The sequence below is a fragment of the Triticum aestivum genome, chromosome 3A (genome assembly GCF_018294505.1).
Source record: "Triticum aestivum cultivar Chinese Spring chromosome 3A, IWGSC CS RefSeq v2.1, whole genome shotgun sequence".
Taxonomy (NCBI): domain Eukaryota; kingdom Viridiplantae; phylum Streptophyta; class Magnoliopsida; order Poales; family Poaceae; genus Triticum; species Triticum aestivum.
Window position 1 is genome coordinate 740,289,976 of NC_057800.1, and position 17,910 is coordinate 740,307,885.

At 46.1% G+C, this 17,910-nt stretch overlaps 2 protein-coding genes and 1 long non-coding RNA gene across 3 annotated transcripts; 1 reads left to right on the forward strand and 2 right to left on the reverse strand.

Annotated features, from left to right (window-relative positions):
* Positions 1 to 1,433: 1,433 nt before the first annotated feature.
* On the reverse strand, positions 1,434 to 5,561 carry LOC123059621 (wall-associated receptor kinase-like 1). Its single transcript, XM_044482145.1, has 4 exons — positions 4,500 to 5,561; positions 3,857 to 4,324; positions 3,067 to 3,216; positions 1,434 to 2,997 (listed from the first exon to the last, which is right to left on the reverse strand). Exons 1-4 carry the CDS (start codon positions 5,425 to 5,427, stop codon positions 1,745 to 1,747), a joined length of 2,799 nt encoding a protein of 932 aa, XP_044338080.1. The 5' UTR covers positions 5,428 to 5,561; the 3' UTR covers positions 1,434 to 1,744.
* A 2,738-nt stretch (positions 5,562 to 8,299) lies between these two features.
* LOC123059622 (uncharacterized) lies at positions 8,300 to 10,085 on the forward strand. Its single transcript, XM_044482146.1, has 3 exons — positions 8,300 to 8,630; positions 9,074 to 9,195; positions 9,285 to 10,085. Exons 1-3 carry the CDS (start codon positions 8,451 to 8,453, stop codon positions 9,322 to 9,324), a joined length of 342 nt encoding a protein of 113 aa, XP_044338081.1. The 5' UTR covers positions 8,300 to 8,450; the 3' UTR covers positions 9,325 to 10,085.
* Positions 10,086 to 11,164: 1,079 nt separating this feature from the next.
* On the reverse strand, positions 11,165 to 17,607 carry LOC123059623 (uncharacterized). Its single transcript, XR_006427510.1, has 6 exons — positions 17,082 to 17,607; positions 16,153 to 16,238; positions 15,149 to 15,303; positions 13,651 to 13,763; positions 12,669 to 12,762; positions 11,165 to 12,001 (listed from the first exon to the last, which is right to left on the reverse strand). It is a non-coding gene; the product is annotated as an uncharacterized lncRNA (long non-coding RNA).
* Positions 17,608 to 17,910: the final 303 nt, after the last annotated feature.

Genomic DNA, 17,910 nt, shown 5'->3' on the forward strand with positions numbered 1-17,910 from the left:
CTAAACTCCGGAATCAACGGATAGAGGCCACCAACACATCCACTGTGATAGAGAATTGTCCTCGTTGCCTGATCCTTGATCAAAAAGAAGCAAGGTTGAAATTCAAGAAAGTCATGATTGTCAAGGGCAATTCTATGGACAGAAAGAAGACTTTTGTTGGCACTAGGAACATGCAAAAAAATTCGAAGATGAATGTTGCGATTAGGGGTACGAAATATTGAGTGACCAGAGTGGCGTATACTCATAGCTTCTCCGCTGGCAGTGTGGATTTGATCCTTGCCGCGGTACTTCTCCTTCATGGTAACTTTCTCGAGCTCGTTGGTGATGTGGTTCGTGGCTCCGCTGTCGACGTACCAGTTTGTGTGAACGCCATAGGAGCCATCGGCAGCCGCAGCGACTTTCTCCTCATCTTGTGAGTCGTAGTCGTCCTCCGCATACCGGTACCAGCAATCCTTTGTTGTGTGCCCAGGCTTGCCGCAGATCTGGCACCGGGGAGCGTCTAGGCGGTTCCTGCCGCCACCACCAGCACCGCGTCCACGGTGACCGCGGCCACCAGATTAGGGTGGCGTGGCACCACAGTTGCGCCGCCAGACCTGCCCTTCTTGCGAGATGGACCGCGCGAACGGGAGCCGCCGCCCCGCCCGCGAGTGGTCACATTAGCAGAAGATTTGAAGCCGCCGCCGCCAGATCCTTGAAAGTGAGCCATGCGCTGATCAAAGTTGGAGAGCATAGCAAAGAGCTCATCAAGTGTTACCTCGGTGACGCGAGCGTCGAGGGCAGAGACCAGGGGCTGATAGTCGGCGTCGAGCCCATGGATGATGTAGGAGGCGAGTTCGTCATCGGGGATCGCCTTGCCCGCGGCGGCCAGCTCGTCGGCGTAGCCGCACATGGCGGGGAAGTAGGAGGCGACAGAGAGGTTCCCCTTCTGCGCGTTCATGAGGGAGGTTCTGATGTTGTTGATGCGGCTGGCAGATTGCGAGAAGAACATGCCAGCGAGCGTCGTCCAGAGCCTGCCCGCGGTGGTGACCGTGGTCACCGTGAGCAACACCTCGCGCGTCAGATTGTTCAGCAGGTATCCGAGGACCTGTTGATCCTCCCTGACCCAGAGTGGGTGGAGAGGGTTGGGCGATGAAGTCTCCTTGCCGTCTTTGGTGGTGACAAGGAGTCTCGCCGGCTCCGGCTGAGTGCCATCGACATAGCCGAAGACACCGGCGCCACGCAGCTAGGGAATGACTTGCGTGCGCCATAGCACATAGTTTGTGCGCGTCAGCTTATCGGTAACCTGGCCATTGAGGCTGGTTTGGGAGGCGCTGGAGGAGGAAGACATGGCTAGGGCTAGATGGAGTTCGTATGGAGCTTAGATGGGAAAATGATGGCTCTGAGTACCATGTGCGATAGCTGGAAACGTCTTTTCCTGTTGAGGCCGACGGGTTCGTGTTATATAGCGTGGGGTGCACCTCCCAACCATAGCGCATACATTGTTGAGATTACATATGAGAGGGAGATATTCAAGGAAGGGATAGAACTTGGAGAGAAAGGAAAAGGAAAAGAAACCTATCTCTATCTATCTATCCGAACTACCTGGTGCGCGGGGGTGCAACATATCATGTGTTTAACACTCCCTACCTTGTACAGTACCAAGCTAGTGCATTGTACTATTGATTGATTAAATTTCAATCCCAGTTGCGAGCTCACAAAAGAAAATATATAATCAATCATCAACTATAAAATTCACTGAACGCATCTAGCGTGCTAGACTAGCTGATGCCATGAACTCTTCCTGCAGGTCGTAGCAACCTTGGCTGTCTCTTGACTCTAAGTTGTATCTGCAATCCACTAACGTGGCTGACGACTGGAAAGCAACTTTAACTCCTCGAGTTAACAACATTGGTTGTGTTTGTTCTTCATTTATTACATTCGCTTGACATGAGTTTGCCCTTCTTGTTCGTAATATCTGCAACTCAACCTCAACTTGTTTCATGGTGGGTCTTTCTTCACCACGCAGTCTTAAGCACAACTCTGCAAGACTGGCAACATCGATGATCTCATCCTTAGTTGCTTCCTCAAGGACTTCAGAGTTCAGTATGTCGGCGATCCCTCCCTCGTTCAATGCCCTTATAAAGTAGTGTGACAAGTTCTGCATTGTGCCTGATTCACTCCTGATGATAGGCTTCATTCTAAGAAGCAACTCCACTAGTACCACACCAAAACTATACACGTCACTCTTCTCATTTAACTGCCTGGTATGGAAGTACTCTGGATCTAAGTACCCAAATGTAACTTGCACATTTGTAACAATGTGTGTTTGATCAACTGGAACCAATCTAGAAGCACCAAAATCTGAAACTTTAACTCTGTAGTTCCCATCCAGGAGTATGTTTGACGATTTCACATCACGATGGAAGATTGATATTGAAGCCGCTGAGTGGAGATAAGATAGTGCTCCTGCTGTTTCCGTGGCAATCCTTAAGTAATCATCCCAGGACAAAGAAAAACTAGTGCTTGAGTCAGCATTTAAGACTTGAGACAGTGAGCCACAAGATATATATTCATACACGAGCAGTGGAACCTCAGTTTCCAGACAACACCCAAAGAGCTTCACAATGTTTCTATGATTTACTTGTGAGAGGATAGCGACCTCATTGATGAATTGAGTGATCTCAGCCTTTTTAATGACCTTGGACTTTTTTATTGCAACCACACGTTGATCAGATAACATGCCTTTATAAACCATGCCATGCCCCCCAGAGCCAATGATGCGGGCCGTATCAAAGTTGTCTGTTGCTTTCTCTAGCTCTTCTAATGAGAAAATCTTTGTTTTGTCATTTGCACTTTCATCAGATGATATCAATGTTTCTAGGAGAAGACCTTGGTTATTCCGAAAATAATTCTTCCGTAGTTGTCGTTGAACATTTCTTTTCCATATACGAATGAGAAATACTGTACCAAAACTCAGAGCTAGAATGCTGAAGCCACCAGATGACCCAATGATAATACCTGAAGGCATTAAGCTCTGTAAGTTTCTTTTTATCCTTTTTATCAAACATAACCATGACTTAGTCTTACCTGAAAGCAGAATATGTTGTTTTGTTGTTGTACACTGCATTTTGTGTAGATCGTACTCGGTCTTGTGAGGACATTCAGTACAATAGAAGCTTCCTTCAACATTATGGCATATCCCTTTACAAATGTTTGGTTGAAGGCATTCATCAATATCTGAAATTAACAATATCTCGCTAAGATGCGCCAATAAACAAATATAGGTGGATACATATTAGTATATTACATAACATAGAACGCAATGGATCATCCAATTAATATGGAATACAACATGTTAAGAAACCTACACAAATGATATTAATCAAACAGAAACTAGAGAAGCAGTTTTGGGTGTAATGTTCAAGGCACCATATGTTTTAAAATTAGCACACACCTAATATAAGCTCTTGGGAAAGTTGAGATGTACTCACTCTTTTTCTTTCTATGTGTCCACAACTCACCATGTGCACAAATAAAGAAAGCACAGATATAAAAATGATTTAAATTAAGAGAATATACCTTGTCAAAACGATATACTATTATGATCACTTTACCTCTTCCAAAGCATTTAAACTGGGGTAGAGGGTGAAAACAATGTAATAAGATGGCATGGCATGGCATGCTGATGAGATCTACCAGAGGTATTAATAATATGGCATTTAGCCATAACTCATTTTTATGCTGAAGAAAAGAACATGACATGTGCATATGACATTCTTCGCAGCGTAATAACCACTTGGACAATACACAACATGAAAGCTCTTAAATATAACTGTTAAGAGCTCTGAGCTGAGCGAGGGACAATGTGTGTAGTTACCTTGACAACCACTTTGGGTGTATGGATTTCCTCGGAAACCATCCGAGCATTTACAGCGGTACCCAATGTAGCTCCATTCACCATCTACTGCTACACACTTGCTGTTGGTACTTACACAAGCATAACCAGATATATTCCGTTGGGCCTCTATGCAACTTAGATTAGCTGCAACCCACTGCATAGAATAGAAGTAGCCATATCCAACAAAAAGAGCACGCCTGCTAAATATGTGGTAAAATGATGCACCTTGTTGGTCAGGCCAGATGGACTTAATGGTCCCTTGGTAAACATTCAGGTCCATAACCTGGTCAAGCCCAAACATTAGGACAGCTGATGATGCCATATTTGTACAGTTGAGCTGGAATTCTTCCCTGGCAAAGCAACCCTCTTCTAAGCCGAATGGGTACGGCACACTAATGTTACCACACCAACGGGTACAATTAGCTCTGCTCGGAATTGGATTATACCCTATAGTTTGACCAGTAGAAGGTTAGAATGCATTCAAGTTCTAATGTCCAAAATACCTAATCACGGCTATGTATTTTTCTTTTTTTTTTTGATTAAAAGAGGGGGTTTCCCTCCGATTTCATTAATGAAACCAACGGCTATGTATTTGGTCGCCTGATTAAGAAAGAAAGTTTACCTTTGTCTCTGGAACAGCCATCTTGAATGAAGGGGTTGCCTGCATAGCCGGCACTGCAGATGCAGTTGTAGCCGTCAGTTGATGTCACGCTATGGTCGCCGCACAAGGAATGCTTGCCGATACAAGCATACCTTGTCCTGTTTCGCATGGCGCTAGCACAATTTTGTTGATCCACTATATTCCACAAAACTGTGCCGCCGCCACCATCACTTATGCTGATTCTATCCCACAGCATAGAGGTCTGGTTTGAGCGTGTTCCAGTGCTAGTTTTGCCGTGGTGGTGGACAAATTTGAGTTGAAAAGCATCAGGAAGCAGGCCAGTGACAGGAAAACTGCAACATCCAGTGCCACTGCACTTGAGCCTAGCCATGGTCTCTGTGATAACTTGGTCCGGGCACACAGTCGTACAGATCCATGTTGTTCTGTGTGTGTTGTTGTTGACCCAATACACATCCAGGTCGCAACCAGTGATGTTCAGAATGGTTTCCCCACGGCTGAAGGATCTACCAGGAGGTTGGAAAGACAAGTAGTAGACATGGACACCAGATTTCATGGGGATGGTACGCCAGAAGGAGGTACTGATGCTTTTGTGAGTGTGGTAGTAATCCCCACCGCTACCAACAACGATGTTGTCGATCACCTCGGTGATTCCGTCGCACAAGAAGAGCCTGGGAGGCTGAGCAGTGTCATTGCAAATGAGGCTGAAGTCAGGATCCCGAGAGCACCTTGATCCCATGCCAAAGGGGTAGTCGAAGCTCAGATTGCCACAGCTCTTGGGGCAACCATCAAGTGTGGCAAGTGATGGATGTGCCCAATTCCCTTCTGGGTTGTGGCTTGTTACAACTCCAGATGCTAGCACCATTAGCTTTCCTAGTGAACCTAGTAGCAGCAGAGAGAGTGATGCGTACATCATCGGCAAGAAGCCCATGATCCACACACCTTTCACAGCTCCAAATTTCACTCGAAATTCAAGTTCAGGCTGGAGACTTAACAGTGGGTATGTGGTGAACGTCTCAGCTGGGAGGCCTTCTCTTGTAATGTACCACTTTCATGACTGGCAAATTTATGGTGGCATGGCGAAGAACAAGAAAAGTAAGGACTCCAGTCCAGAGGATGTTGATGTGGTTGATTTTTTCTTGTGGCGTTGCTGCCGCAGAGTGACCTCTCAAGTCAGTCAATGCCTGACTTCTTGTGCAGGATATTCTAGCCCATCGAAGGGGGTGTTTGACAAGTCTTTGACAGCCGGCTCATTTATTCCCAGAATAAATCGCATTGCATTATTGCCTGGCTTGTGGTTCATGCTGCAGAGATAGACAGTGAATGCCATCGACAGTGAGACCCGGCTGCCAATCTTCAGTGCCACCTAGTGAAGATAAGCTAACTGATCGCTTCCAACCGAGATAAGCTGCAACGGAGGGCAGACTAGTAAAGTGAATATTGTGCACAGAGTAAATCAACCATGCCCTATGCCAAGGAGTTCCTGACGAGCCAAGGAGTTCTTTTTCTTGGAAAAGGAGGAAGACTCCCGGCCTCTGCATCTGGACGATGCGTGCAGCCACTTTATTAATTATTCATAAAAAATCTTACAAAAAATACAACAGTAAGTCTAAAGCCACCGTCTAGACAACATTTGCCGCTGCTTCCTATCCAATTGATGAAGGGATGCTGATAGTCCGGGTCTAATACTACAGACCTCGCAACCAGTGGTGGAGCTAGCCCGTCCATGGAGCCAGGGCAAAATACAAAGGGGTGTGCTCCATAGGCATTTGCCCACAAAGACTGGTGATTAATTCTCAGTCCCTTAGTGTAATTTAATGGAAGTATTTGGGCAGAGCCCGGGCAGCTGCCCAGGGTCGCTGGGAGGGTGGCTCCGCCACTGCTCACAGCCAAGGCTAACATCTAAGACCTGAGGCCCCAACCTAGCCACTTGCCGGGTCTGGGGCACACATCGGTCCGGTGCGCTCTCAGAGGCCGCCGCCGCCAACTGCCACCGCTCCATCTTCAGAGTTGTACTGAGCATCAACCTTGCTCGGTCTAGCTGTCGTCGATGCCACCATGGTGCCCAACGGCAACACCTCCCTACGCGCAAACAGCTAAGCACGTCGCGGTTGCCACCGATACACCTCAGCACCATGCTGCCAAGTATCACCAGCCAACACAGCTTGATGTCTTTGGAAGATCGGTCGTGCGTAGCACCTGCCAACCAGGCCTGATAAAGCGTAGCACCTGTCGGTCAGGCATAACTACATCTCCACCGAAGCTCCATGCAAGGCGAAGCCGCTCCACCTCCTGCCTCTGACTTCCAGTGCTGCTCCACAAACGATGCTCTCAAGAGAGAAACGACACCGCAGTGCCGCCATAGTCCAATCTGGAACACCAGATCCTAGGGTTTCCCCCGGAGCAGCATGAGTGAGTCGACAGTAGTTACACGACGATGTGTTCATCAAGGTAACGGCGTAGAATGCCGCCATCGCCTGCCGTCGGCTCGGTTTTCACCGGCAACCATGTCTCCCCAACTCGCAGCCGGGACTAGATGATGGATCTCGAGATCTGATCACCAAGCCTCTAGCCGGCCACCTCCGACGAAGAAGATGACCACCACCGCTGGCTACACCGGCCAGAACAGATCTGCCAGAGGTGCCACCGAGCAGTCCACCAGGCCCTCGACGTCGTCGCCGATCTAAAGCCAGATGACGTGCCGCCGAAGACCGCAATGCGCCGCCGCCCGATCTAGGCCAGCAGCCGCCCGTGGCCCAAGGCAGGGCCGACCACCGCCGTCATCGTTAAACCATCGCCGCCGCTTCTCGATTGGCCGCACCTCCACGCACGTTGGGGCCCCGCCACCCCTGAGACGTGGGAGGGAGGAAGGGCCGCCACCACTGTCGGCCTCCGGGCGTAGGCCGGTGGCGGCGGGAGGTAGGAAGGAAGATGAGTTAGGCTCCGACGGCAGTTAGGGTTGGGGTGCGACCTGAGTCGCCCGAGTGGGGGGCGACGCGGGGGTGTTTCTCCTACCGAGCCAAGGAGTTCTTGGCGAGCTTAAACAACAATGGTAGCGACGTGTACTACAAGGAAGACGGAATCATCGACAATGACGTGCAGGGGATCACGTCGGTAGGGTACTACGTGTTGAGTGGTGCTCAACCTTGTCCTCCAGATCTTTAGCCAAATTTCTCAGATCGCGCTTCTCCTATTTTGGCATCCCGTGATCTTTTGTTTTATTTTCCACTGATCATGTTATGACAAGCGGCCAACGGTTTTAGGTTATCACGTCACGCAACTCTGAAAAAAAGAGAACACGTTATCAACTCATACGGGTTTGATCTTCTGTAATTTTTTCCACAACATGCCTCATAAACATCTTGACACAACGCGCATGCCTGTAACTAAGTCACTCCACATGTGAAGGTAATCATATTAATCAGTTTTCATAAACAAGCGCGGCTCCAACCAATAAACTCGTACAATTATCTTGAAATAAATGGACTTACAATACCAATCTTTGTCACATTGTTTTCCCCTTGAATACAAGCGCATGCGGAGCTTACAAAGGTGGAAACATAATCATGCATTATTGCATCAGTTTACAAAAGTAAAACCAAATCATCCATTATTATGGGCTTAACATAGGGAAACACTACTAGCAGCCGTCTGATAGCAGACGTTTACCAGACCATGCGCGGGTCGTTGATGTCTTTTTCATCTCACGGTTGAGATGGCCTCCTAAATCCTTTTATTCGTTTCCAAAATACACCATTATCTAGCCACATCATCACCCATAACTCCTCCCGTAATAATCTCACCTACCATAAACGCATCAGTCTCCTCGTCCTATCTCCATAACTACACCCGACAGCGTCAATCTCGTCGTCGCCCCTGTTCTCACCACCATGAACAGCCTCTGTCCATGCCCGTGAAACTAGCCATGCCGGTGCGCTGTCCCATCGTGTGGTTATGCCTGGCATTAGTTACGACGCGCACGACCAGCGAGCTCGCAGCCCCATCGCCGTCTCGGTCATCTACAATTGCTTCGAGCACCACGGCATCCAGTCCACCGCGGTAGATCTTCGTCTCGGTCACCGGATGTATCTGGCACGCGAGGAACATTGCTGGAGTCGCCCCCCTCATCTGCAGGTACCATCCTCATCTCACCTATGGATTGTGGGAGGTCTTGATATAGTTCTACTCCATTGTGTATCTGCATGACATAATCATTGTCCTCATCCAACCTCTTGGTCCTGACTATCCTCATCATATAGAAAGTATGTTGATATTGCATCCATACCATGCTTCCTGCTTTTCATGATTCGTACATATAGGATTACAACGTCAGTCCTTACAGTTTACTTCATATTTACCACGCCAAGGCTTCTACACTAGGCCAGTTTGCTTCATACATATCAATCTTGTGCTTCTACATTGTGTTTAGTTTTTCTTTGGCTCTATGCCCTGCATGTACTTGTAGGCTCCATGTTTTTTACTTAGTCGACAGCCAAATCATGCTTCCTAAAACGTATATTATGGACAAGCTGCATGTGCCACCCCCTTCCTTATCTTAACACAAAGTTCCTTCCTAGCTCGAGCTCCGCGGTCCCTCCTATCTAGACCGTTGGCTTGCTATGCGATTTGTGCAGGAAAGGAGCGGCACGAGCGCGCAGCGGTTGCATGCAGCGTCATTTGCAGGCGCTGCCGTGCGCAGGTAAACAGTAATCAAACCTAGGTATAGCCCTGTATGCTAGTACTTGTGGGTCCTAGCGCATCTGACTCCCCTCTGTTCTGTCTTATCAGCCGCCCCTCGTCTCCCATCCGCATCTCACCCCGGCGCTGATGGAATCCTCTGCCTCGGTGGTGTCTCCACCTATTTAACTGTTGAAAGAAGCTAGGTCGCTGAGTTTGAGATCCATAGTGTATACGAGGAGATGGAAAGGAAGACAAAAGAGGATGCCAGATTATAACATACCTCTGATCCAGGCAGATGGAGACGGACGTCATTGCGGATGGATCTGGAGGCGCCGCAATCAAAATCTGTTCGGCCGCTGCCGCTATCGCCATGATGGGCTCCTCTGCCTCGTTGCTGTCTCCACCTCTTTTCCTGTTGAAAGAAGCGAGCTCGCTGCTCTCCAGATCCATGGTGCTGCAAGCAGATACAAAAGAGGAGAAAGAGGATGCCAGAGTAAAACAGCTATGCGTTGCCTGATAGAAGGAACGAGATTACACGCGTCGTACTTGCACAGAGGAGTCGTCCAGTCCTGTTGGTTGTCCGTCGTTCAGTGGAACGCATAGCTGTTTGATGGTCCTAGTCACGTGGGGCCCTTCACGTCTTGTCTAGTAGCCTACTAGGCCCATCAAATTCGAATCTTTTGCAGCCTCCCGCCAGAGTATTAGGGCTTGATTCCCGTGGCAGAGCTGCTGTTATTCAAACACTAGATGACCCGTTGCGCCAATGGCGCAAAGGCCGAATGTAAGCTAATCGATGTGAGAGTATGCTCTAACATATTATTGTTCAAAAAGAATAGCTTATATACATTGGTTGAATGTGTACAGGATCGATTGGGAAATCTTAATATGAGCTTGTAAGGGTGTGTTTTGTTCAGGAACAAAGTGTAATGGAATGTCATGGTTCCGTTCCATAGAAATGGAATGGTTCCGTCTCTGTGTTTGGTATAAGAATGTAGTGGAATGGAACGGTTACGTCTCCATGTTTGGTTGGTGGAATGGTATGGAATGAAAATTGTTCAAATTGGTGTTTGCTTTTCTGGTATCATACGCAACATTGATAATATGTTCCTGAGCTTTCTTTTCTAATTCCAAAATAACATTTTCTTTGTCTTTTCATCATCGAGGAAAACAAGTCAGGTGCCTCCACCAAAGTGAAAACATCCCTCGATTCTCCTATCTCGCCTCGCCCGGCATACATGAAGATCACACTGTTCTAGACATTCACATCAGATTATCAGAACCATATCCAGTTTTGAGGATCGTTGCTTACATGGATTAGCCAATTGAACCTTCCTGAATTCTTCTAAGCTCGCCATGGCTGCCGCCTGGAATCAGGCGCCCTTCTTCCCGGCCTTGGCCATGGGCCCGCTGGTGCCACCAGCGTCAGCCGCCACCCTCTCCAACTACCCGCCGAGCACTGGATGCCACCGCTCGTCTTCCCAGCGTGAGCCCCGCTGCCCACTGCCGCCCGTCTTCTCGGCCGTGAGCCGTGCACCCGCCGCCCGTCAGCCGATTCAGGGTGAGGCGAGGGAGAGGACCGGCCGGCGGCGCGGATCTAGGAGAGGACCGGCCGGCGGCTTGGATCAGGAGGGATGGATCGAGGGGGCTTCGTGCAAGTGGAGTACGACGTGCGAGATAGAGAGGGACGAGCGCTGAGCACGGTTCCGCGTGGTCCGCTCGATTTGGAGAAACCGCTCGGTTCCGGATCTCAGCGGAATATTCGCTCGATGGGAACGAGTGGGTTCCGTCCCAGTTACCAACTGAACGCTAGAACGTGGCCCAGGAACGAGTCCGACCCATTATATTCCGGTTGGTTCCTGAAACCAAACACATCCTAAGTGCTGCAGATATGATCACAGGGAATGTTTGATGCAAACATTAGTGTGAAAGCATGGATAAAAGGAAAGGTTGTTTTCTTCGGTCATAGTGTTGTGAAACAATAGTAGAAGAGGAGACCTTCACATATATACAATAAGCGATGGTAAACCGCTCTTGACTATACAGACAACAATAAAATCTAAAGATCGTAAACTACATCATAGACTACTTTTCACCATAGAGGCAGCAAGGGAGGACTAAAGTCTATACATATCTTGCTGGGAGTAGTCCAAAATGGGAAAGATGCTGGTCTGATAGATATGAAACAAAAGGTGGTTGTTGCGGTAACCGATGAAGCACGCTATCCAGGATACATTCAGCAAAGTTTACCAGAAACTGTTGCTGGTTGCTTCAAGGCGCTGCTCAAACTTTATAGCAATGTAGCGTAGCCTTTGCATCAGTCCTTCGATGCTTGCAAGAGCTGTTTTCATAACTCCGTTGGTGTTGTCCTGACCTTTCAGGTGGCAAGCAGCTGTTGTGTTTTCTATCTGGGTAGAATATGAGTTCATGTACCTGACAGCGTAGTAGCATGTTTTGCGCAGCTTCTTGATTGTCTCATTCGATGAAGTCAACCATTTGACCAGGTGCGTCACTTGATTTTCTAGCCTCTTGACATGGGTGTAGTGGTAGCCTCTCATTTCTTTGCCATATGCATTCTCCATGAATCTAATAGCCTCCATAGCAGCACTGACTTCTGCATCTTCATAGCTATCTAAGATTGCACCTGGTATAGAACTCGGGACAAGTGAACCATCTAGCAATTCCAAAGTAGAAATGAAAGTCACTGTCACACGATTCTTTCCGCCTGGGTATATTTTGTGCTGGTAAGTTGCAGGGGGCAGCTTTAGAGCTTGCAGCATGAGGCCAAAGATGTGAGCATAAGGAATCACTATCAGGTAGTCATTATCCTGTAGGGACAAAGCGAGGGTAAATTTTCTTTCTCACAAAATAATAGCTGAACCAATAGATGAGAAGTGCTAAAAGCTGCTAGCCTAATTAACCTAATAGCGGAACATTAAGCCCTCAATTTAGCAAATAATTGAAGATTTACCGCAACCATATAGATCTAATAGCAGCAGTCTTAACCAATGACAATAAATAAACTACCACTATTTTCTCCCGTAAATAAACTGCAAATAATTAACATAAGCATTAAATCGGTCACCCTAATTAACATAATAGGTTAACACTTATCTCTCTCTAATGAAATAAATAACATCATGCATCACCGCAAGACAGTATAAATTTCACTCAAAATCTAATCAAAACTGCATCTTGTGCCATTTATGACACTTGGATCAACATTTAAGGGAATAACAATAGATCATTGTCAAGTGGGAATGTTTTACTGAATTTCAACTTATATGATAAAATTATTAGGCAAGCTTTGAAAATAAGTTTATAAGCTTTCAGAATCCTATCCGCAAACACATGACAGTTCCCTTGGAGGTATATACTTATTTCTCCATATGTCATTATTTCAAGACAAAGCATGTTATTCACACCCACTTAGAATCATAATTTCCAGTAAACTTTCCATACAGCAATATCAATAAAAAGGCTTCTGTTCTTTACCTTTGATAGAAGAGGCAACTGGCTGAGGCTGCCCTAGCATGAGGTCAAACTGTCGATTGCAGAGCTGAAGCGCTATTGAAAGTAATTACATCACCTGCTCGATGTACAAAATAACCATTATATCATATATCATATTTTACGGTTAAAACTGCAAAAGGAGTAGAGAACGGCAAAAGGGAACTACACAATTTAGTCAACAAACTAAGTTTAGAGGCGCAAATGTATGATGGAGCGCACGAATTCCTTTCGCTGGTCTCCGTGTGAATTACGTAGCCTGACAACTAAATTTCAAATCATGGCATGATGGCAAGCAAGGAAAAGGTGCCAATTCACCACCACTACCAAATTCCTCCACATCCAGCTAACTTTTATGGCTTCATGCCAACATTGGCCAACTCCTTTAACATGTAGTAGAAACAAATGATTTAATTTATATCATACAGTAAAATCTTCCCTCAAGTCTGAAAGTACCACAGACCCTGATGTAAGGAGCAGAATAAATTTAAACCATCAGGCGCATTGTTTCTAAAACCAGGGCCAACCTCTCAAATCTCTATATGGTGTTCTTGTCCCCGAGAAATAGAAAAGCGAGTTATATACAAGGAAAATGTACCAAAAGCAAGGTGAGTTAGTTGTTTCAAACATGCAGTCCTTGCTAAACATTTAGCCGAAAGAAGTAGAATAACTAACCCATCACTAACGCTTAAGTACAGTATCTGATTTTTTTTCTGGCCATGCAAACATGTAAATATTTGGCAGATATGTAGACTAAAGTGTCAACTAAAAAACACTGACCGCAATTGGAAGAAACATAATCAGTCTAGAATAAGCATTTGTAGCTAGATAAATTACTTATTTCAAGTTGACTGCTATTTCTTTTAGGAAGCAAATCATGGCAGGAAGTCAACTATAAAATGGCAAGAAGATGATTGTCCAACAGTTTTTCCTCTGGTTGATTTCGGGTAAAACAGAGAGGCCATACCAGCTGCACTTCCTCATTTGTAAATTCCCGACGCTTGTTCTTGTTTTGATTCATTTAGGCTGGCTATCTTCTTGCTGCTTGAACCACAAGTTCTTTTATCTTTCTTGAGACCTCTACATAGATAGAGGAAAATCAAGAAGATGAAAATTCCATTCAAGATCAAAATATCGACCTTCACTATCACCTCCAGCTCATACAAAATTAGCGACATCAAGAGACAACAAATTATAAATCAAATTAAATATTTGCACAATTCAAATATCTGCACAGAAATCTACAAGCAAACAAACAACCCCATGGATCTTTCATTGTACAAAGGCATCTCAATATACACTCAGAGCTTGATAATAGAAACGAGGCATAGTTATTTTAGTCTGCCAAGCATTTTGTGCCTACCGCAATCATGAAGTATACTGTGTAACTAACCTAATCGTTTTCTCATTGTTACCCAAGAAGGAAGAACTACCTAAATAACTGAGAGGAGGGCAGTGAGGAGGATGGCTTGGGTACTGATTCAAACTAACAACCGATAGATCGGGTTTCACATTAACATAAAACAACATCACATTTATCATCAAGTGCTAAGCTATCATCATTCAAATGCATGTAATTTCTGGTTTTACGTGGACATACCGAACGAAGCAATGGGAAAACATAGAGATTAGAATAGCAGTCCATGTAGCAGACAAAGTCAAAATAGCAACAATTTCGATCGCTTCTAGGACTATTAGCAGTGGGCCATGCACTTGCAGGTCCCGTTGCCATTAAAATGGAATCAGGTTACCCCCATGGTAGCACATTTAAAAGGTGCCGAAATCTAAACAGAAATAGAATAGCCAGGAAAACAGATCAAGTTACTCAATGGCCGCACGCACACGCATCAAAAGGTGCGGAAACCTAAACAGAAACATAAACATATATTAACCGAATTGATCAAACCTAGCTATCCGATCCAGGCCAACCAATGGCATCACATATATATCGACCGAAATGCATTGGGCCATTGCAAATCTGAATGGAGGATCAATACACAAGTTTATGATTATGGATAGGTTCGCGTTGTTTAGAGATGCGGGTTGCAGGCTATATCCATGCCAAGACAGTACCTTGTATGTATAGGACTGAAGGATAATATTTTTAAGAATCTGAATCTAACTTCCATTTAACAGAAATTATAGCATCTATACTGTGTAGAGGGTTCAGATATATATTTGTTCACCAAGCTTCTTTATTATGTCCATCTCTTTTTCCAGTTGCAATATAACACAAGGAGGCATTGTTAGTCCGAAACCAGACTGTACGCGAATTAGGGCGCATTAATTTCACAAGCCAGGGAAATAATGTACTTCCCAAGACATACCATAGCTTATTCCTCTTATTTCTTTCTCAGACATGCACACATCAAATTAGAGGAATTTTAGGGAAATAAATGAAAGCTTGATGCGAGACAGGAATGGGCAAGCATATGGGAAACGAGCACTTGCAAGCATATTCTTACTTTATGAGCACCGCTAACAAGCCCTGGAGGCTCGGGGTGACATGAGGCGCCGCATCTGGTCGATCACAATGACCATCTGAATGTCGAACACCATGTCAGCTTCCTCTGCTCTAACCCAGTGGTCTGGCAGCATCGGATGCCACCAAAGCTGATCCCTGCATACCAGGACACCAAAATTATAATATGAGAAGATAGCATAGGAAGAGCAAAAAAATTTGTTTAGTCATCCCACAAAGCTACTAAATTCCTTGGCTCAGTTAAGGTGCTTTTCAACACCATCACGGAACCGGGAGTAAACTGCGCACATCTCAGCAGCTGCCACACACTGGTGCCAGACACGCGACAACAGCGGCGAGGAGGCCGGCGGCATACTCGGACGTTCAAAGATGTTCAAAGCTCCTCAGGTTGTCTATCTATCTCAAATTCCTCTCTCTTTTACCAAAAGTTAGACACGGTCGAAAACTCAAAGAAACAAAATTCTTCTGGTTGTGTATCTCTCAGATTCCTCTCTATTTTCTTTAAAATTAGATGCGGTGGAGACGGAAAAGAAATTAACTTTGTGCACTATTTATACACACTGGGAGGAGAAAATATATGGAAGAAGTAAAACCAATTAGAGTAGTATCTAGGTTTATAAATATACAAAATTGTCGAGCATGAATTTCCCTTTTACACTTCGTCTAGCAGATTAAGTATATAACAAATCAAACAGTAAATATGTGAGCTCAATGTCGCTTGTTGGCAAGTAAACAGAAGGCAACCAAAACTGAAGATATACATGTTCTAGACAGGACAATGGTTGCTTCTGTTTGTTGCTGGCCCTCTTCTGTCCAAGGCTACCAATCGTATGGTCAGCAACTAAAACAACCATGAATTAAGAAATTAATTAACTGTAATTAACAAAAATAGACTTCACATGTGAATCCAAAATGGCAATGAACACGAACCCTAACGGTGCATCACCAGAAAATAATGTTAGGAAGGATGGACGTTTCGGGAGTTACCGGTCTGGCGCCTTAGGAGGAGGCTACCTTCCGGAGTCCGTCCTCTTGGTGATGAAGCTGACGCCGATGAAGCTGAGAATGAAATTCTGTCCAACATAGTACAACCTCCTTTAATATTTTTATAGGATTCGATATAGAAGAGGAATTCAGACAAATTATATGTGTATAAGCATCTACAGAAACATATCTACAACTATCATGTTGAAAGTTTATTTTAATTCAACCTCTAACAGGCCGTAAACTGGCAAATGAAAAAACTGCGCTCAGGATAATAACTTCCTGGACAGCACATTAAATTGATGGCTGCTCTGAAACTGCCTGGCCAAAAAGCACAAACAAATACTCTTTGGAAAGCTTGAGACCTACACTACAACTTATATTTGGAGACTTGAAATTATGGACTGATCAGCCCAGAATTGGCCCAAACATCACTATCCAAAAACACCAATTCCTCTAACTGAACCAAACTATTCCTCTAATTATGTACAGCAGGGGCAGCAGTGCTAAATGCTTTCTTCTCTACAGATTCTTATAGCAACATAGAAATAAGTGCCTTTCATTGAGCTTTTCAATTCAGCACACATGAGCAATTAACTTTCAAAATCCTAGAATAATAGAGGCATAGGTAAGAAACACCAACCTGCAATAGATGTTGCATAGAGAACTTTTCAGTTCAGCACACATGAGTATTTAACTTGCAAAATCCTAGAATAATACATGCATAGGTAGCTGCAGTGAGAAGGAGAGGAGCACCAACCTGCAATGATGTTGGATAGAGAAAATAAACTCTCAGCAGGAGCATATCCGCAAGCCAAACGGGAATAACTAAAAGTAGCAATGTGTGAAACATAACATAGAAAGTCCAATCACTAAGTTTCATAAGAACACCGACGACAAAGGAATATTGTGAGAGATTGATCTTGGCTTACCTTCTGCCAAGGACGACGTCGACGGCACCGTCGACGACCGCTTCGCCAGCAGTGCACCAGCACCGCGCCTGCTTCAGCAGCTGCTCCTCTCATCCCCGGCGGCGCCACAAAGAGAAAAAATGAAAAAGAGAAATCAGGAGAAGAAGCAGAGCAACGAAGAGGAGAAGAGGCAGCAATGGTGAAATAATGAAACGGGAGATGTGGAGATGCAGCCCGCACAGGAGCATGGTGGCTAGTTTTACCTCATACTCTTATCCCTTGGTCAGGCAGCGCTCGATCCAGAAGCACGGCACGCAGCGGCAACGGAGTTCTTCACCAATCCTCGCCTCCCTCTCTCTCCTGCAGATCGAATCCAGCACCGCCGCCGTCGCCGGCCAGCTCATGGAGTACAGCCAGGCGGGGGAGCCCGTCCCGCGTGAACCTAGAGCTGGTGGTGGAGACGGGTTCGCCCTCGAAGCGCTTGGCCACGGAAGCCTGCGCCCGAGCGATGGGAAGGCCAGGAGGAGGAAGAGGCGAGGCGGTGGAGGAGTAGCAGTCGGCGGCGGGGCTCCTAGGGCGCAGGAGGAGGAGGTGAGAGGGAGTGGCGGCGGACGAAGGAGGGAGGAGCGAGGGGCGCGGACGAGGGAGGGAGGAGCGAGGGGCGCGGGGCTGTGGATTGGGGCTAGGGTTCGATGCGGTGCGGTGTTTTTTTCCTTCGCGTGGTGTGCTGCATCCCCACGCGCGGCGTGGTGCGGTGGTCTTTTTTCCCTCGCGTGGTACCGTGCGCTCGAGGCCTTCGTTGTGACTACCACTCTAGGAGGCTTTATATGTTAGATGTGAACGTATATGA